Consider the following 15859-nt stretch of genomic DNA (forward strand, 5'->3'; position numbering starts at 1 on the left):
GCTCAGACCATGAGCTTCTTGTTGCAAAGTTTAAGCTTAAACTGAAGAAAGTAGGGAAAAGCACTAGGCCAGTCAGGTATGAATTAAATCATATCCCTGTTGAATATACAGTAGAGGTGACAAATAGATTTAAGGAATTAGATCTGATAGACAGGGTGCCTGAAGAACTATGGACAGAGGTTCGCAACATTGTACAAGAGGTAGCAACCAAAACCATCGCAAAGAAAAAGAAATGCAAGAAAGCAAAATGGCTGTCTGAGGAAGCTTTGCAAATAGCTGAGGAAAGGAGGGAAGCAAAAGGCAAGGGAGAAAAAGAAAGATACGCCCAATTGAATGCAGAATTCCAGAGAATAGCTAGAAGAGATAAGAATGACTTCTTAAATGAACAGTGCAAAGAAATAGAAGAAAACAATAGAATAGGGAGGACCAGAGATCTTTTCAAGAAAATTGGAGAGATGAAGGGAACGTTCAATGCAAAAATGGGCATGATAAAGGACCAAAATGGCAGGGACCTAACAGAGGCAGAAGAGATTAAGAAGAGATGGCAAAATTACACAGAAGAACTATACAAGAATGAGCTTAACGTCCCTGATAATCACAATGAGGTGGTCACTGACCTCGAGCCAGACATCCTAGAATGTGAAGTGAAGTGGGCCTTAGAAAAGCTGAGCAACAACAAAGCTAGTGGAGGTGACAGTATTCCAGCTGAGCTATTCAAAATCTTAAAAGACGATGCAGTAAAAGTGCTACACTCAATTTGCCAGCAAATTTGGAAAACTCAACAGTGGCCACAGGATTGGAAAAGATCAGTTTACATTCCAATTCCAAAGAAAGGCAGTGCCAAAGAATGTTCAAACTATCGCACCATTGCACTCATTTCTCATGCTAGTAAAGTTATGCTTAAAATCCTACAAGCTAGACTCCAGCAGTATGTGGATCGAGAACTACCAGAAGTACAGGCAGGATTTCGAAGAGGCAGAGGAACTAGAGATCAAATTGCCAACATACGCTGGATCATGGAAAAAGCTAGAGAGTTCCAGAAAAACATCTACTTCTGCTTCATTGACTATGCTAAAGCCTTTGATTGTGTGGATCATAACAAACTGTGGCAAGTTCTTAAAGAGATGGGAGTACCAGAACATCTTATTTGTCTCTTGAGAAACCTATATGCGGGCCAAGAAGCAACAGTGAGAACTGGACACGGAACCACTGATTGGTTCAAAATTGGGAAAGGAGTCCGGCAAGGCTGTATACTGTCGCCTTGCCTATTTAACTTATATGCAGAGCACATCATGAGAAAGGCAGGGCTAGATGAATCAAAAGTTGGAATTAAGATTGCTGGAAGAAATATCAACAACCTAAGATATGCAGATGATACCACTCTAATGGCAGAAAGTGAAGAGGAACTGAAGAGTCTCTTGTTGCGAGTGAAGAAGGAGAGTGCAAAAGTTGGGTTGAAACTAAACATTAAGAAAACTAAGATCATGGCATCCGGCCCTCTTAATTCCTGGCAAATAGATGGGGAAGAAATGGAGGTAGTGACAGATTTTATTTTCCTGGGCTCCAAGATCACTGCAGATGGGGACTGTAGTCAAGAAATTAAAAGACGCTTGCTCCTAGGGAGGAAAGCCATGGCAAATCTAGACAGCACACTAAAAAGCAGAGACATCACCCTGTCAACAAAAGTGCGTATAGTCAAGGCTATGGTCTTCCCAGTTGCAATGTATGGCAGTGAAAGTTGGACCATAAGAAAGGCTGAGCGCAAAAGAATTGAGGCCTTTGAACTCTGGTGCTGGAGAAGACTCCTGCGAGTCCCTTGGACTGCAAGGCGATCAAACCGGTCAGTCCTAGAGGAGATCAACCCTGACTGCTCTTTAGAAGGCCAGATCCTGAAGCTAAAACTCAAATACTTTGGCCACCTAATGAGGAGGAAGGACTCACTGGAGAAGAGCCTAATGCTGGGAAAGATTGAGGGCAATAGAAGAAGGGGACGACAGAGAATGAGGTGGCTGGATGGAGTCACTGAAGCAGTAGGCGTGAGCTTAACTGGACTCCAGAAGATGGTAGAGGACAGGAAGGCCTGGAGGAACATTGTCCATAGGGTCGCGATGGGTCGGACACGACTTCGCAACTAACAACAACAACAACAGGCCTATCAGCAACTACCTGTTGATGAGGCCACGGCTGCAGCACAGACAATTGTGACCCACAGGGGGGTTTTTCAGAGTAAAGTGCTTGCAATTTGGGGTCAGTGTAGCCCCGGGCATTTTTCAGGGAATCATGGAACACACACTCAAAGGCATCCCAGGGGTTTGCCCCTATTTTGAGGATGTGCTTATTGCCGGAGAATCCACAGAAGTGCTAGCAAGGAGGCTCAGAGCCGTCCTGCAGAGGCTGCGTGAAGCAGGCCTCAAACTAAAAAAGAGCAAATGCAGAATTGGGGTTCCCTCGACTGAATTTTTGGGTTTTTGCATTGATGCCAATGACATCCACCCAGCTGAGTCCAAAGTAAAGGCTATTCAGATGGCACCTAGCCCTAAAAGAAAAGGAGAGCTGCAAGGATTCTTGGGCCTCCTCAACTTCTACCATGCATTCCTTCCTAACAAGGCCGCAGTGGCAGAGCCACTTCACAGGCTCTTAGATAAAAAAAGCTTCTTGGAAATGGACCAGCATTCACGAAAAAGTTTTCAGGACCTGAAGGCACTTCTGTTGGTCAGTTCCACTATCACTCATTTCAGAGAGTCTAAACCAGTCTGTTTAGCATGTGACACATCCCCATATGGGGTGGGGGCAGTTTTGAGTCACTTAGAGAAAGATGGAACCCAGGTTCCCATTGCATTTTATTCAAGGATGCTGTCCTCTGCTGAGTGTAACTACGCTCAAATTGACAAAGAGGCATTGGCCATTGTAGCTGGAGTTAAAAAAAATCCATGACTACTTATATGGCAGGGATTTCACGGTCTTCACAGACCACAAACCATTATTGGGGTTATCCACCATAGACAAAGAGACACCCCACATATTATCCCCCAGAATGCTGAGATGGTCTATTTTATCAGCTTACACGTTTAAGCTGATTCACAAACCCGGCAAAGAAATGGGCCATGCAGACGGCCTGAGCAGGCTTCCACTGACACAAATCGAACCAGACCAGGCCCCAGCGGCCCGTGTATTGTCCATCCAGGACTTGCCAGAATTTCCTCTCCACGCAGGGGACATAGCTGCAGAAACAGCAGCTGATAAGACACTAAGTAGAATACTTTCTTGGGTACACACAGGATGGCTGGATAAAAGCCCAGGGCCTGAATTCCAGAGTTATTTTACTAGAAGACATGAGCTATCAGCTCACAAGGGTTGTATCCTATGGGGGAACAGGGTCATAGTCCCCATGTCACTAAGAGACAGGGTCTTACAATCACTACATGAAGGTCATCCAGGTATTGTCCGTATGAAAACTTTAGCTAGAAGCTACTTATGCTGGCCAGGTTTAGACAAGGCCTTTGAAGCCCAGGTGCATGGATGTTACACATGCCAGCAATCAAGGCCTGAAATGCCGCACGCTCCAATTCACAGGTGGGAGGAGACTCACACTCCCTGGTCTAGAATTCACATAGACTTTGCGGGGGCCTTTCAGGGACAGCTCTTCCTTATCGTGGTCGACAACCACTCTAAATGGCTTGAAGTAATTCCAGTTGCTAACATGACTACTGCTAGGACCATCCAGGTGCTTAGGAAACTCTTTGCCACACATGGGCTGCCAGATGTCATAGTATCTGACAATGGATCCCAATTTACAGCGGCAGAATTTCAGGAATTCCTGAGAGCAAACCTCGGCCCCATTTCACCCTTCTTCTAATGGTCAAGCCGAACAGATGGTCCAGACCACAAAGGAGTCACTGAAGCGTATAGTGACTGGGGACTGGCATCACAGATTGGCAGATTTTTTACTTTGCCAGCATTCCACACCCTGCACGGCTACAGGGAAAAGCCCAGCAGAGCTGCGCTGGGGGAGGCGACTGATCACGAAACTGGACAGGTTGTATCCAGATAGGGTGGCAGCAGAAGCTTCGTGCCCAAAACCCCCGAGGGGGCTGCAAGTGGGCGACGGGGTGTGGGCCAGGAACTATGGGCATGGGAATTTGTGGGTGCCTGGAAAAATTACTAAAATGTCAGGCCCCCTCTCTTACGAAGTGGAGCTGGAAGGTGGGCGAGTTGTACAGCGCCACATAAATCAGCTTAGGAAGCGTTTTCCTGAACAGCCACAAAACGAGGAACTTCATCATAAGTCCTTACTCAGGTCCACAAACTGGCAGCCAAGCCGGCCCATGCATAGACCCTGAAGGCTCACACAGCCCAAGCAATGAGGAGTTGGCCGTAGAGGAGGGGAGCCCAGAAGTGCAACATGGGTCCCCTGATGGAGAAAGCCAACCTGATGGCTACAGCCGCTGTGCTAACTCTGCTGAACAAACTGACTCTGGGGTGGGCCAACCTGGAAAGGCCAGCCAGAGACCACCAAGCCACTCAGAATCACTTGAACTAAGAGACACTGGTCTACCCAGCCCGGCGGGCAAGCTGGTAGGCCAGGACATGCCTGGGTTCCCAGGCGTTCCACAAGGCCACACAAACCTCCTGCTTATCTGAAAGATTTTGTTCTGTAATAATAGCTATAATGTTGTATGTACCTTGTATTTAATGCTGACCTACAAGATTGTAATGGACAATGGAGGTATAATGTTGTAAGTACTTTATTGTGCTGCTAAGTGGAATCTATTCTCACCAGTGTTAAGTCTTGTAAAGTGTATTGCTGTAATTACTATTGTTGCTATAGTGTTTTTCGTTCTAAGGGGGGAGGGGTGTTATGTATTGGGCTTGCTTGTTAACACCACGGCTGGTAGGTTGCAAGCAGAGAGCTAGCTAACGGCTCCCAGCATCTCAGATAACACGTCTCCAGTGCTGCTATTGGTTGCCCCTAGGCGGCAATAGGTTGCTTCAAACCTATTGGCCACCGCCTAGGGGCCATGGTATAAATTGCTGCAGCTGCAGCCCTGTTCTCTAGTTCAGTTCCTGCAAGCAATAAGCCATGTTCTTTGCTGAACTCACTCGCCTCATCTTCATTCCTGCGCAACAAACCCAGTACACAACACTTGTTTCAGTTGCTTAGGCTGAAACTGTTAAAAATGCAGCTTGTCTCAGAAATAGCACACAGTGACAAATTAAAATTATAATTAAATTTAAATCCCTTTATGTAGTGGTGGGATTCAAATATGTGAACAACTGGTTCTCTGTGTGGATGCCACTTCTGAAAGTCCATTCTGGGGCTGGGCAATAAAAAATTAGCTATCGGTTCTGCCGAAGTAGTGTGAAATGGCTGAATCTCACCACTGCCTTCATGTCACTTTCTGAACATACAAATATGGCTCCACAATTCTGCACACAGACACACCAATGGGGCAAGAATCCACACTCTCCCAGTAAGGCAAGAAAATGACATCTTTTCCCCACTGGAGTTGTACGTCCACCCGAATAAGCATTTCAAATGACCTGCTCACAGATTTCACAAAGGACCATTTTTCCTACAGATATTATCAGCCTCAACACCCCAATCTTGTAGCTATCTCGATTTCTGAACTCCATCTATTGAATAAACTACTTCCGCTTCAAGTAGCTTATCCATGCATTTCTTTCATGACCCAGTTCTGAACCAGACCAGAATTTTCTTCTAACACAATCATGCCCAAAGGTATTGCAAACGCGTGTGACTGCAAAATTTCCCACATATTAGCATAGCATCAAAAGTTAATAAGTTGTCCATTCCTTCTCATGGTCATTGGTAATTATAATAATAATAAAAAAGGCAAGGTAAAACACTTAACTTGGTCAAAGTGAAGTTTAGTAAGTGGTAGGACCTGGAAGATCCCCACAGAATTGTTTATGTATCCCAGATCTCCCAGCAGCCCCTGATATCTGTCTCTCACCTTTACCTGGCTCTTTGAAGAAACATTGGAAGCTATGAAGATGATCACCCTATTGTCAGCCATGGCCAGGAAGGTCTTGCATAGCTCAATCTCTTGTATCAGGACACTCTTCTCAAAATCACCTATACCCTAATCATCTCCCATTTGGAATACTGCAATATTTTCTACATGGAGTTACTCTTGAAGACCAGTCAGAAATTTATAGCTAGTCCAGAATCCGGTGACATGAGTAGCAATAGGTGGATACTTTTTCACCTTTTAACATCACTGTCTATACATTTGATTAAATACATAAATGAATCAAGAGCTTTCCACCAAATAAATCATTTCTTCATGATAAAATAGTGGAATTCTGTCTTTAAAAGACAATTAAGAATGCCTTTTTATTTCATTTTCAACATGAGATATCGGCATTCTCTTTAACTTACATAACTTCAGAGTAATGTCTGTTTAAATATGATGTTGGCTCAGAGATTTGTTCACAAACCACATAATTATTGTCCAATTGCCCCTCCCCCACCTATTGGTTGGTTAGTTTGTTTAAATATGAGTTCTGCGGGATTTCTTGCCCTTTCTCTGAGAGGGTATAAACATAATCCACCAGTGAATGTAGACATCCTGCAGCTACTTAATCTGCCTAGAATCACTTGGCCCATCCACATACTAAGCACAGCCATTTTTTTTCTAAAATGGATGCTCAAAACTATCTTTCTGGGGTGAATTTATCTCCCAATAAGAAATGTCTTGGTCTGGAAAGCTTTAGAAATCATTTTGCCCTGAATTTTAAGCGTGTATTATATAAATCTGTTTGTAAAACACAAGAGCACACATTTCCGATCAGAAACCAAAAAACAGTTATGTCACAACAGTTAATGCATTACTAGAAGAAAGGGGATAAGTTCATATATCAGTCACGTTCAGTTTCAAAGCTTTAGGAGTGGTGAAGAGAATTTTTTGGAAAACAAACTAAATTGTGAGTTACCCTATCCAACTGTGTCAAGACTCTGATAGAAGTTTGCAGGGTCACCCTTGTCGTTAAGCAAAACAAAGAAGTTGTTTTTTCAGGAAATGATGGAAGCCGGATGTTAAAGGAGAAACCTGTGCAGTATATTAACCTGCTGCCTTCACATATTAATGTTGAAGAAATATGCAGTTATCAGTCTAATCAATGTAAAGAAACCTGGAATAAGAAAGTGGCATATCAGATACATAACTACCTATGGATGATTAATTTTTATCTATATGTGACATAAAATTGCTTGGGGTATAAAAAAAAGTAGAAAGAGAACCAAACTGGTAAGAAAAAACACATCCAGGCAAATAAAGTCAACTAGTTACAGTATTTAGTTTGGGGAAATAGGTGGTAGTTCATCTGAGCAGGGAGGAAATGATACGAATATTTTAAAACATACTTCTTTGCATTATTACAAGCCCTACACAGTTTCCCAACGTGTGTCTTGTGGATGTAGTTTATCCGATTTAACATTTTTATGCTTCCGGTATTTCTAGAAATAAGTGAATTTCCTTTCAGTTGTTGCTGTTTTCTGGAAGCTATTTAAAACATGTTAGCTTTTTCTGTCTGTAGTATTTTTGTTTGGGGAAGGAGTGGGCTTTGGACTGAAATGACTGGAATGTTCCTGTGTTTCTCATTGTTTGCTGCCTAAATATAGAGCAGGCCACAAAAATCAGAAGATATACTTTTATTAAAGGCATGCTTCCACATTAAAGCAGGCTGAGCAATTCACAGTTGGATCTGCTGTAGTCTGAGCCAACAGAGGAAGAACATCACTAAAGCTCAAAGCTCCTTATGCAGCCTGCAGTTCATGATATTGCCAGTTGTTTTATTTAGATCAGCTTTCCACTCTCTGATTGCCTCCAGGTGCGAGTAGACTAAAGCTGCCAAAATTCTCAGACATAGTACCATAAATCAAGTATAAAATGCAGGATCCTTTCCTAAAATATACTTTTAGAATCAAAGTTTCTTCAAGAAGAAAAACACAGGTAAAATTGCAATGGAAATCACTTCACTGCAGTTTCCTTGCATCACAACAAAATAATTCACCATTTCTTCTACAGTAAGCCATAATTCATAACCAAAATGGGCTATTTAACTAGCTCCAAATTTTCCTTTTGTTTGCTATCCCCAGATTAAATTCTCTGCAATTCGTTTTATCCACCTATAGGAAAGTTTGTCACATAAGGTTAATTATAACTATGAATTGGAGTTAATTATGGTTTAATCATCCTGAGATTGGAAATCTTTCTTGCATCTGAATGTATGACAATATGGCAATATGTTTCACTATAAAGATCTTGTTGACTCTTCATCTTTAAACTAGACAACTGCACATACTTTGCAAAGATGACAAGTTCCAGTTTGTTCCTTCTTGGATGTCTACTGAATTTCCATCAAAGGGAAGTCAATTACAGTGATCAGGCTGAGGTTGTAGACATCCAAAACCAGAGTCCTAATGTATGAAGGACCTCTCTAAGAATGTTGACTTTTTTCATATGAAATATGTATACATGAGCATGCCCAGTGGTGTAATGTTACAGAGAATGCCAAGGAATCCAATGGTTTTGGAGCATACAAGGGAATATGTTCTGCTACTTTATTTAGAAAAGAAAAAAAAATATCATTAGTGAGAGCACTAGAATAGACCAAAATTCCTTATAATATTCTAGAAACTGGATAACATTATACAAATTGGCACGGGGAGGCCAGAAAACAAATAAAAGTTGTAAAATTTTTACTTTGTGTTTAAATTGGTAATTTAAGCTTGTTTAATTGGATTTGATTTAATTTCTGATTAAAAGATAAATGTCACATTTTGGCTACTAAAGTACTTTTATTAAAGATCAGTTTTATATATTAAACCTAACCTAATATTTTATCAGTTAAATTTTATAATTGGACTTTGCGCTTATACATGCATTTTTAAATAGGGATTTTATTAGTAGTTTGTTTGCTCTGGGAATTCTGAAAATAATGTTTGTATGTATGTATTTTTGTGGATGTCTTTATACAAATACCTCTCTCTCTCTCTCTCTCTCTCTCTCTCTCTCTCTCTCTCTCTCTCTCTCTCTCTCTCTCTCTCTCTCTCTTTCCCTAACCCTAACCGTAACCCCAACCCCGGTGTCTTCTGAGATAAAAAGTGTTCAAGTGCTATTGTCATCTGCCACATGCCCAAGCCCTTCTGGTGCATCTCTGTAGTGTCTACTATTCCAATATCCACTTCATGCAAGGTCAGTTCTTTCTTCTTTTTCCATCCACCTTGCTCAGCATTACCATTTTTTCCATAAATGCTTTAGCCCCCATGATATGGACAAAATAGTTAGTTTTGGGATACTTGCTTACAACTAAACATTTAGGTTTGATTTCCCTGTAATACTTAACCATTGGCCCTCTTTGTTGTCAGAAATGCCACAATTCAAAGTATTTTTCCTCTCCTTTTTCTTCAGATTTCTCTCACAGATTTCTCTCACATCCATACATCATAACAGGGAAGACCACTGAGTGGACCATTGTGATTTTTATCATGATTCAAACATTATAGTCCTTTAATTCCTTTTGCCCATTATTCTGTTCTCAATGTGTTTTGCACATTCTGGTGCCTAAAAAAATTGTAATTATCAAACACTTCTATAGCTAGAAGTGTTAAATTAAACTTAAATTCTTCTACTTTTCTAATAGCCATAATCTCTATTTTCTTGATGTTCAAAGAGAGCCCAAATTTTCATTCTTCTGTTTTACTTTTAGAGTGAACATTTTTAGATCTTCTATCCTGCAATCAAGATAGTGTCATTTGCATATCTCGAGTCATGGACATTTCTGATTTTTAAAATTTTCTAGCCATGCAGCCCTTACAATGCATTCATTTTAGAGGCAGAACAAATATGATGATAGAATGTAGCCCCGTGTGACTGTTTTTCTATCAGTAAACCATTTAGCAAATTCTATTCTCAGTGTTATAGGGACACGGTGGCTCAGTGGGTTAGGATGCTGAGCTTGTTGATCAGAAGGTCGGCAGTTTGGCGGGTCGAATCCCGAGTGCCATGTAACAGAGTGAGCGCCTGTTACGTGTCCCAGCTTCTGCCAACCTAGCAGTTTGAAAGCACATAAAAATGCAAGTAGAAAAATAGGGACCACTACAGTGGGAAGGTAACAGTGTTCCGTGTGCCTTTGGCGTCTAGTCATGCCGGCCACATGACCATGGAGACGTCTTCGGACAAGCGCTGGCTCTTCGGCTTTGAAACGGAGATGAGCACCGGCCCCTAGAGTCGGAAACGACTAGCATGCATGTGCGTGGGAACCTTTACCTTTACCTTTATTCTCAGTGTTGCTTCTTGGTTGTTGTAGAATTTTCTTGTCAGACAAGTTGGATGCTTTGGTATATCTATCATTTTGAGAAATTTCAAAGTCTTTTTCTTCAGTTATCAATACTATCAGATGCTTTGGAGTAATCTAGGAAACTATACTATGCTGTGATAGGTTATGATAACAGAATGTTGCAAGCCTGACTATACTTTTCCTCCCATATCCCTTATACCCCAGTCAGGAAGGAATAAGCCTGAGCCCAGTGGTGGGATTCAAATATGTGAACAACCGGTTCTCTGTGTGGATGCTGCTTCCAGAAGTCCATTCTGGGCCTGGGCAGCAAAAAATTAGCTACCAGTTCTGCTGAAGTGGTGTGAACCGGCTGAATCCCATCACTGCCTGAGCCTTTTCTTAATACTGTCTCCTTTCCGAGGACTTAAGGAAGGCATCTATTCTTTTCATTTACAGAACAGTTTATGAATATTTGTTTCAATGCATCTCCTTAATTCTCCTCTAATATTTTATGACCTTGGTTCCTTCTGAAACCTACAATTATCTCTCTATCCATACAGCACTATAATCTGTTCTGCAGAATTTCCAGCAGCTGATATTGGTGTTGATATGATCGATATGATTGTGATATTGGGGCTCTTATCCTATAATTTGGGCATTTCTGTAAAGCACTTTTTAAAAGAAATTGAGCTATATATATTGAGATATATTTTCAAATCTGCCTTTTCTTCCCATATTTGTACTGTCAAAGTTCATCAGAAGCAGCAACTATTATGTATTTGTTAGGTTCGAGGGCAAAGGAACATCTGGAGTCTCCTGTTTTTATAACCTCTTAGCCTTTAAAAACCCACACAAAGGTTTGCTGTTTAACATAGCACCTACATTGCCATCGGCCTCCCAGTCAGTCAGCTAGCCAACAGAGAAAAATGGATATAAATGCCTTTGTAATGCTATAGGCAAGCAGATAACATGGTGGCTTGAAAGAGTGCAGTTAGTGGAGCAGATCTCAGCATTTCCTTTTTTTGCATTAACTTTGTTGTTGATCTTGGAGTCTTTCCAAATGGTATCAAAATCTTTATTCTAGTCCTATCCATCACTCTTACTCTAATGATGCTGCCACAACTAGCCCAGAAAATCATAGGAATAAATAGGAAACCAGACCCAATCCTAGTTTCTCATTAGAGGGTTTTTTTAAAGTGATGGGAAACTTCTGACATTTACATTCCCTTGTATTTTTAAAGCACATAAATAGGGGTAAGAAAAACAGCTGAATATGATTTTAATCATAGAAAGGTAGATGCAAAATCCTTGGAGACTTTATTTGACATAGATTAAATATTACAAACTTTTATAACTTTTAAAAATGTTTCCTACCTTGAAACACTTTTTATGATGAAAATCATTCCTAAAATGGTTTCTAATAATAAATAAACTAATAAAAGATAACCTGAATTATATCTTATAAGAAGATAAGATTGTATTGCAAAGGAAGGAAGCAAATAGATATTTAGGAATGGTATGAGCTATTTTACTTGTACAGCAACACAGGATTGCTTATAATAAGAACAATCTTGCTCAGAGGACATTTAATTTAAAAGGCTGTCCATGCATTTTATAACTTCATCTTCCAGAGATTTAACACTGATGCAATTGTGCAAAGCTGATGTCACAACCAAAATAGCTTGTACAACTGTAAGTACGCTTTATGAAAAACTAACAAATACATATTTCAGTGCAAATTTCTGGTGCCAAAGATATATAAACAAACAGAATGATGTAAAATCATTCTGTTGGTTGTAAGGCAGCCAGAATAAAGCAGAGTTAAAACACAAGTACCTAATTGTATCCTATTTTTCTTTTTTTCCCTTAGCATGATTTACTGTAAGGCATGTATAGCTTTAAAAGTCTTTAGATATCTACATACTCTGATGGGAGGACAGGAACTTACATTAATTATCTTCAGGGATTTGAGTGAAGCAGGCCATCTGGATTTGGTTAAACTTATATCAAATCTCAATCCTATTTTGTTTTGTTTTGTATTTATTTATTTCCTGCCTTTATTATTTTTACAAAAAGCTTAAGACAGCAAACATATCCCACACACCTTTGCCCTCCTATTTTTCCTACAACAACTCTGTGAGATGGGCTGAGCTAAGACAGCGACTTTCCCTAAGTCACTCAGCTGGGTTTTTGAATGTCATTACTGAATGGTCAGGCGAAAACTTGCTAAAAAATTTATAGTTAATGTGTAGCAGACATTAGAGCCTGGATTGCAGACCCCACCTATTTATACAAACTTATGCAATGGTTGTCACAGTGGGGCTGATTTTTTATCAAACTCTTCTTTCCCAAAATGCACGTTGCCCTCACCATCCCCTCTAGCCTCCAAATAGTTTTACTTTGAGTTTTTCTAGGTTGGAGGGCCACTTGAAAACAAAACATTGTGGCGCGTGCACGCACACAAACATCATTTTCGTTTGGCATGTATTTAGGTTCCTGTACATTACTGAAAATAAATATTATGACAGAAGTGAATGGAAACCAACCAGAGCGCTTGTTTTCAGTTTCTTAGCCCAAACGTGCTTTTTCCCAAGATCTTTCAGCAGTTGGGTTGGGATTCCATGGTTGAAAATCCTATTAATTGTGTTGCAATACTTGGAGTGCACAAAGTTGGGGAATGCTGTATACATCAAATCAGTAATGTTACCTACCTAAATCCAAACATAGACTGTTACAAATTGTACAGTGAGGATTTGACCACCTCAAGGCTCTAAAGATAATCCTAAACACATTTACGAATCCACTACTGAATTAATGCATGCTGGATATTAATATAAGTTACCTGTTTGTTGACTGAAAAGAAAATATTTACCCTAGAAATTCCATTTCAGTAGCTCTCATGAGTTGGCTGAGCTTTAAAAAGTCTAGAAATACCAGAAGTTATTGACAAAGATGATGAGTATTATTTCTTTCTGGTGGAGAACACAGAATAATATTGTGCACGCTCTATTTCATGAATGCTATTGCTTCTTTCAAATCTATCTGTGAATTCATCCTTTTTATTCTTACTGTCTTTCTATCATCATCTTCTTTACTGTATCTTCAAATTAAAATAAGATAGTAGATGAATTCAATTTTTTCCTGGGCTTTAATCATATCACCTTTGATCCTTTGTTATGCAATTTAGAACAACATGAGCACCAATCTAATCTGCACAGACATTTATTTATTTATTATATTTTTATACATGGTTACAACATTATATTCCTTCTTCCTCCCTATTTCCCATCTTTTTCTAAGTTGCATTTTATTATGCCATTATAATAGAATATTGATGCTTTGTTCCAGGGAATCACCACTTTGGGTCACCTTCCTGACCCTGCACCTATACTTTGTGTAGGCTGTGCAACCAGAGCAAGGAATTCAATCAAAGAACTTCACTATTTCCATTTCAATGACATATGTGACCTATGAAACAAAAGTTAATTTTAACTGGCTTATCAACAGCATTTATTTGAAACTTGTAGAATCTCTCTTACCTCCTTCTGCCCTTGTTGTTTGTTAGAAGGAAGGAAGCAACTGACTCTCCTTGCAAGGATTTGGTGTGTCTGACGTTGCACCTCAGCTGTTTTGCTGGGCAGTAATCCATTGCCACTTGTAGGAATTGTTGGTCTCTTGGATCTTAAAGGCATCAGGGTCTGGTAGAAGAGGTAGGCAGCCAGAACCAGCACCATCAGGAATGGGCGAAAACGACACCATCTCCGGCCAGGCACAATCTGCCGGCAAGCCATGGTACCTCAGATTTCTGATTTGTCCCATTTCCACATTATAGGGGCGATCAGTCTGGCTGCTTTCTGTCAGTATGAAAGAAAGGCAGAAAGATATGCTTTTTGGACTCAAGTTCTCTCTCCATCACTTCTGGACTTGAGTTCTTCCATGACATCAGCAGGCAAGAAATGATAGGCCCCCAGCAGAGAAAGGCAAGCAGTGTCCGACCTGGAAAAAACAATGGGACTGGTGGTGAGAGAGACCGAAAGAAGTAACATATAAACAATGTGGACTGGAAATGAATGCACATTAAGTTTCCAAGCATTGCACACAGAAGAAATGTGACTGTTTAGAGCAAAACTCCATTGCACAATACCTAGGAAAGGACCGACTGAGCAATTATGTTCAAAAAAAGAGATATATTGGCTAAAAATGGCAATAGGTTTCACATAAAGCTGAAAAATACGAAGGCTTTTCTAGCAGGACTCTTCTTCTCCTCCCTCCCCCTTGCAATTCCTCTCCTGATGGGCTCTTTAAAAAAATCATTTCCTTCATCTTTTAAATTGCCTTTTTCCTGCCAGAAAACGTACACAGCCTTCCCTCCCCACACAGTTTTTGCTCAATCAGATTTCTTTTCTCTCTCTTTTTTCCTCCATTGTCTTTTGGAGTTCAAAGTCATGTTTACTTACTTAGTTCTTCACCCTGTCAGACGTTTTCCATTCTCCTCTAACGGGTTGCTGATTAAAACCACTCCAACAGCCCAGGCTCATGACTTCAGCTCATCTCCACACACGCACACAGCACTCCATCTGAACTCCGTTGGACCACAGACATATAAATAAAAATCAGGACTGCCCGGAGGGGTGGGGTTAAGTTTACCAAGCTCTGAAAAGTCTCTCAGGCTGGGGATTGTACTGGATCATAGAAACAGTTTACTTTTGCCTCCCACATGTTGTTTTACAGCATTGTAAGAACTTCAGAACTGCACATAAGTTACAGAAAAGTGATACAGAAGAATGCAAGCGCTATGGCAAATGGTAAATTAAGAAACCAAGTGGCTCTGGGCTTGCAAAACCACTTCAGGATGTTCCACTTTATTTGTAAAACATACAGAACAAGGGGTATGAGAAATATTAATTATGTGACTGAGGCATACTTGGGTTTATAGCACCACTTCAGCTAAATGTTAGTAGAATAGCTGACTTTAAGAAGAGGGGGGGGACACCCAAAAATATAACTTAGGCTTGAGTTCTAACAACTTCCTCTGGTAGTCCCTACAGTTTCATTGGCAATAGTTTTTAGAAGTGGTTTGCCCTTCTCTTCTTCATAGGGCTGAGAGAGAGGGACTGGACCAAGGTCATCCTGCTGGCTTTGTGCCTAGGGCAAGACTAGAATTCACAATCTCCTAGTTTCTAGCCTGTTGTCTTTAATCACTACATCAAACTTGCCCTCATAGCTGACTACAAACTATAATATAAGCAAACAAGCCTGCATATATCCATTACAGAAACTTCAGGAGCATTGAACAGGGAATCTCATTTCTTCCTTCTGCCACCTCTGTCCCAGATCATTATTTTTCTTCTCTTTTTAATATTACTGGTGAAAAATGTTTTTTCTTTCTTTCTTTCTTGGAACCTAGCTAAATGTTGTTCGGCTAGTCAAAATGAAAAGTGGGTCATGGGGAACAGACAGGACAAGGTAAGGTTATGTGCTCTCATAGGTGGTATCCCCAAGCTCCCCATTCTAGTGGCCTTCTTCTTAACTAAGACAATATGTACAGTTCTTC

At 40.5% G+C, this 15859-nt stretch overlaps 1 protein-coding gene across 1 annotated transcript in view; it reads right to left on the reverse strand.

The window, feature by feature from the left end:
• CPED1 (cadherin like and PC-esterase domain containing 1) overlaps window positions 1-14866 on the reverse strand; it is a 129559-nt gene extending 114693 nt beyond the window's left edge. Inside the window, exons 1-2 of the mRNA XM_081331097.1 lie at window positions 14763-14866; window positions 13845-14301 (exon numbers count right to left, since the gene is read on the reverse strand). Coding sequence (XP_081187223.1) covers window positions 13845-14096 — 252 coding nt within the window. The 5' untranslated portion in view covers window positions 14097-14301; window positions 14763-14866. The remainder of the gene's footprint in view (window positions 1-13844; window positions 14302-14762) is intronic.
• Between the last annotated feature and the right edge of the window lie 993 nt (window positions 14867-15859).

Source organism: Vipera berus, assembly GCF_964194415.1.
Source record: "Vipera berus genome assembly, chromosome: 6".
NCBI classification, from domain to species: Eukaryota; Metazoa; Chordata; class Lepidosauria; order Squamata; family Viperidae; genus Vipera; species Vipera berus.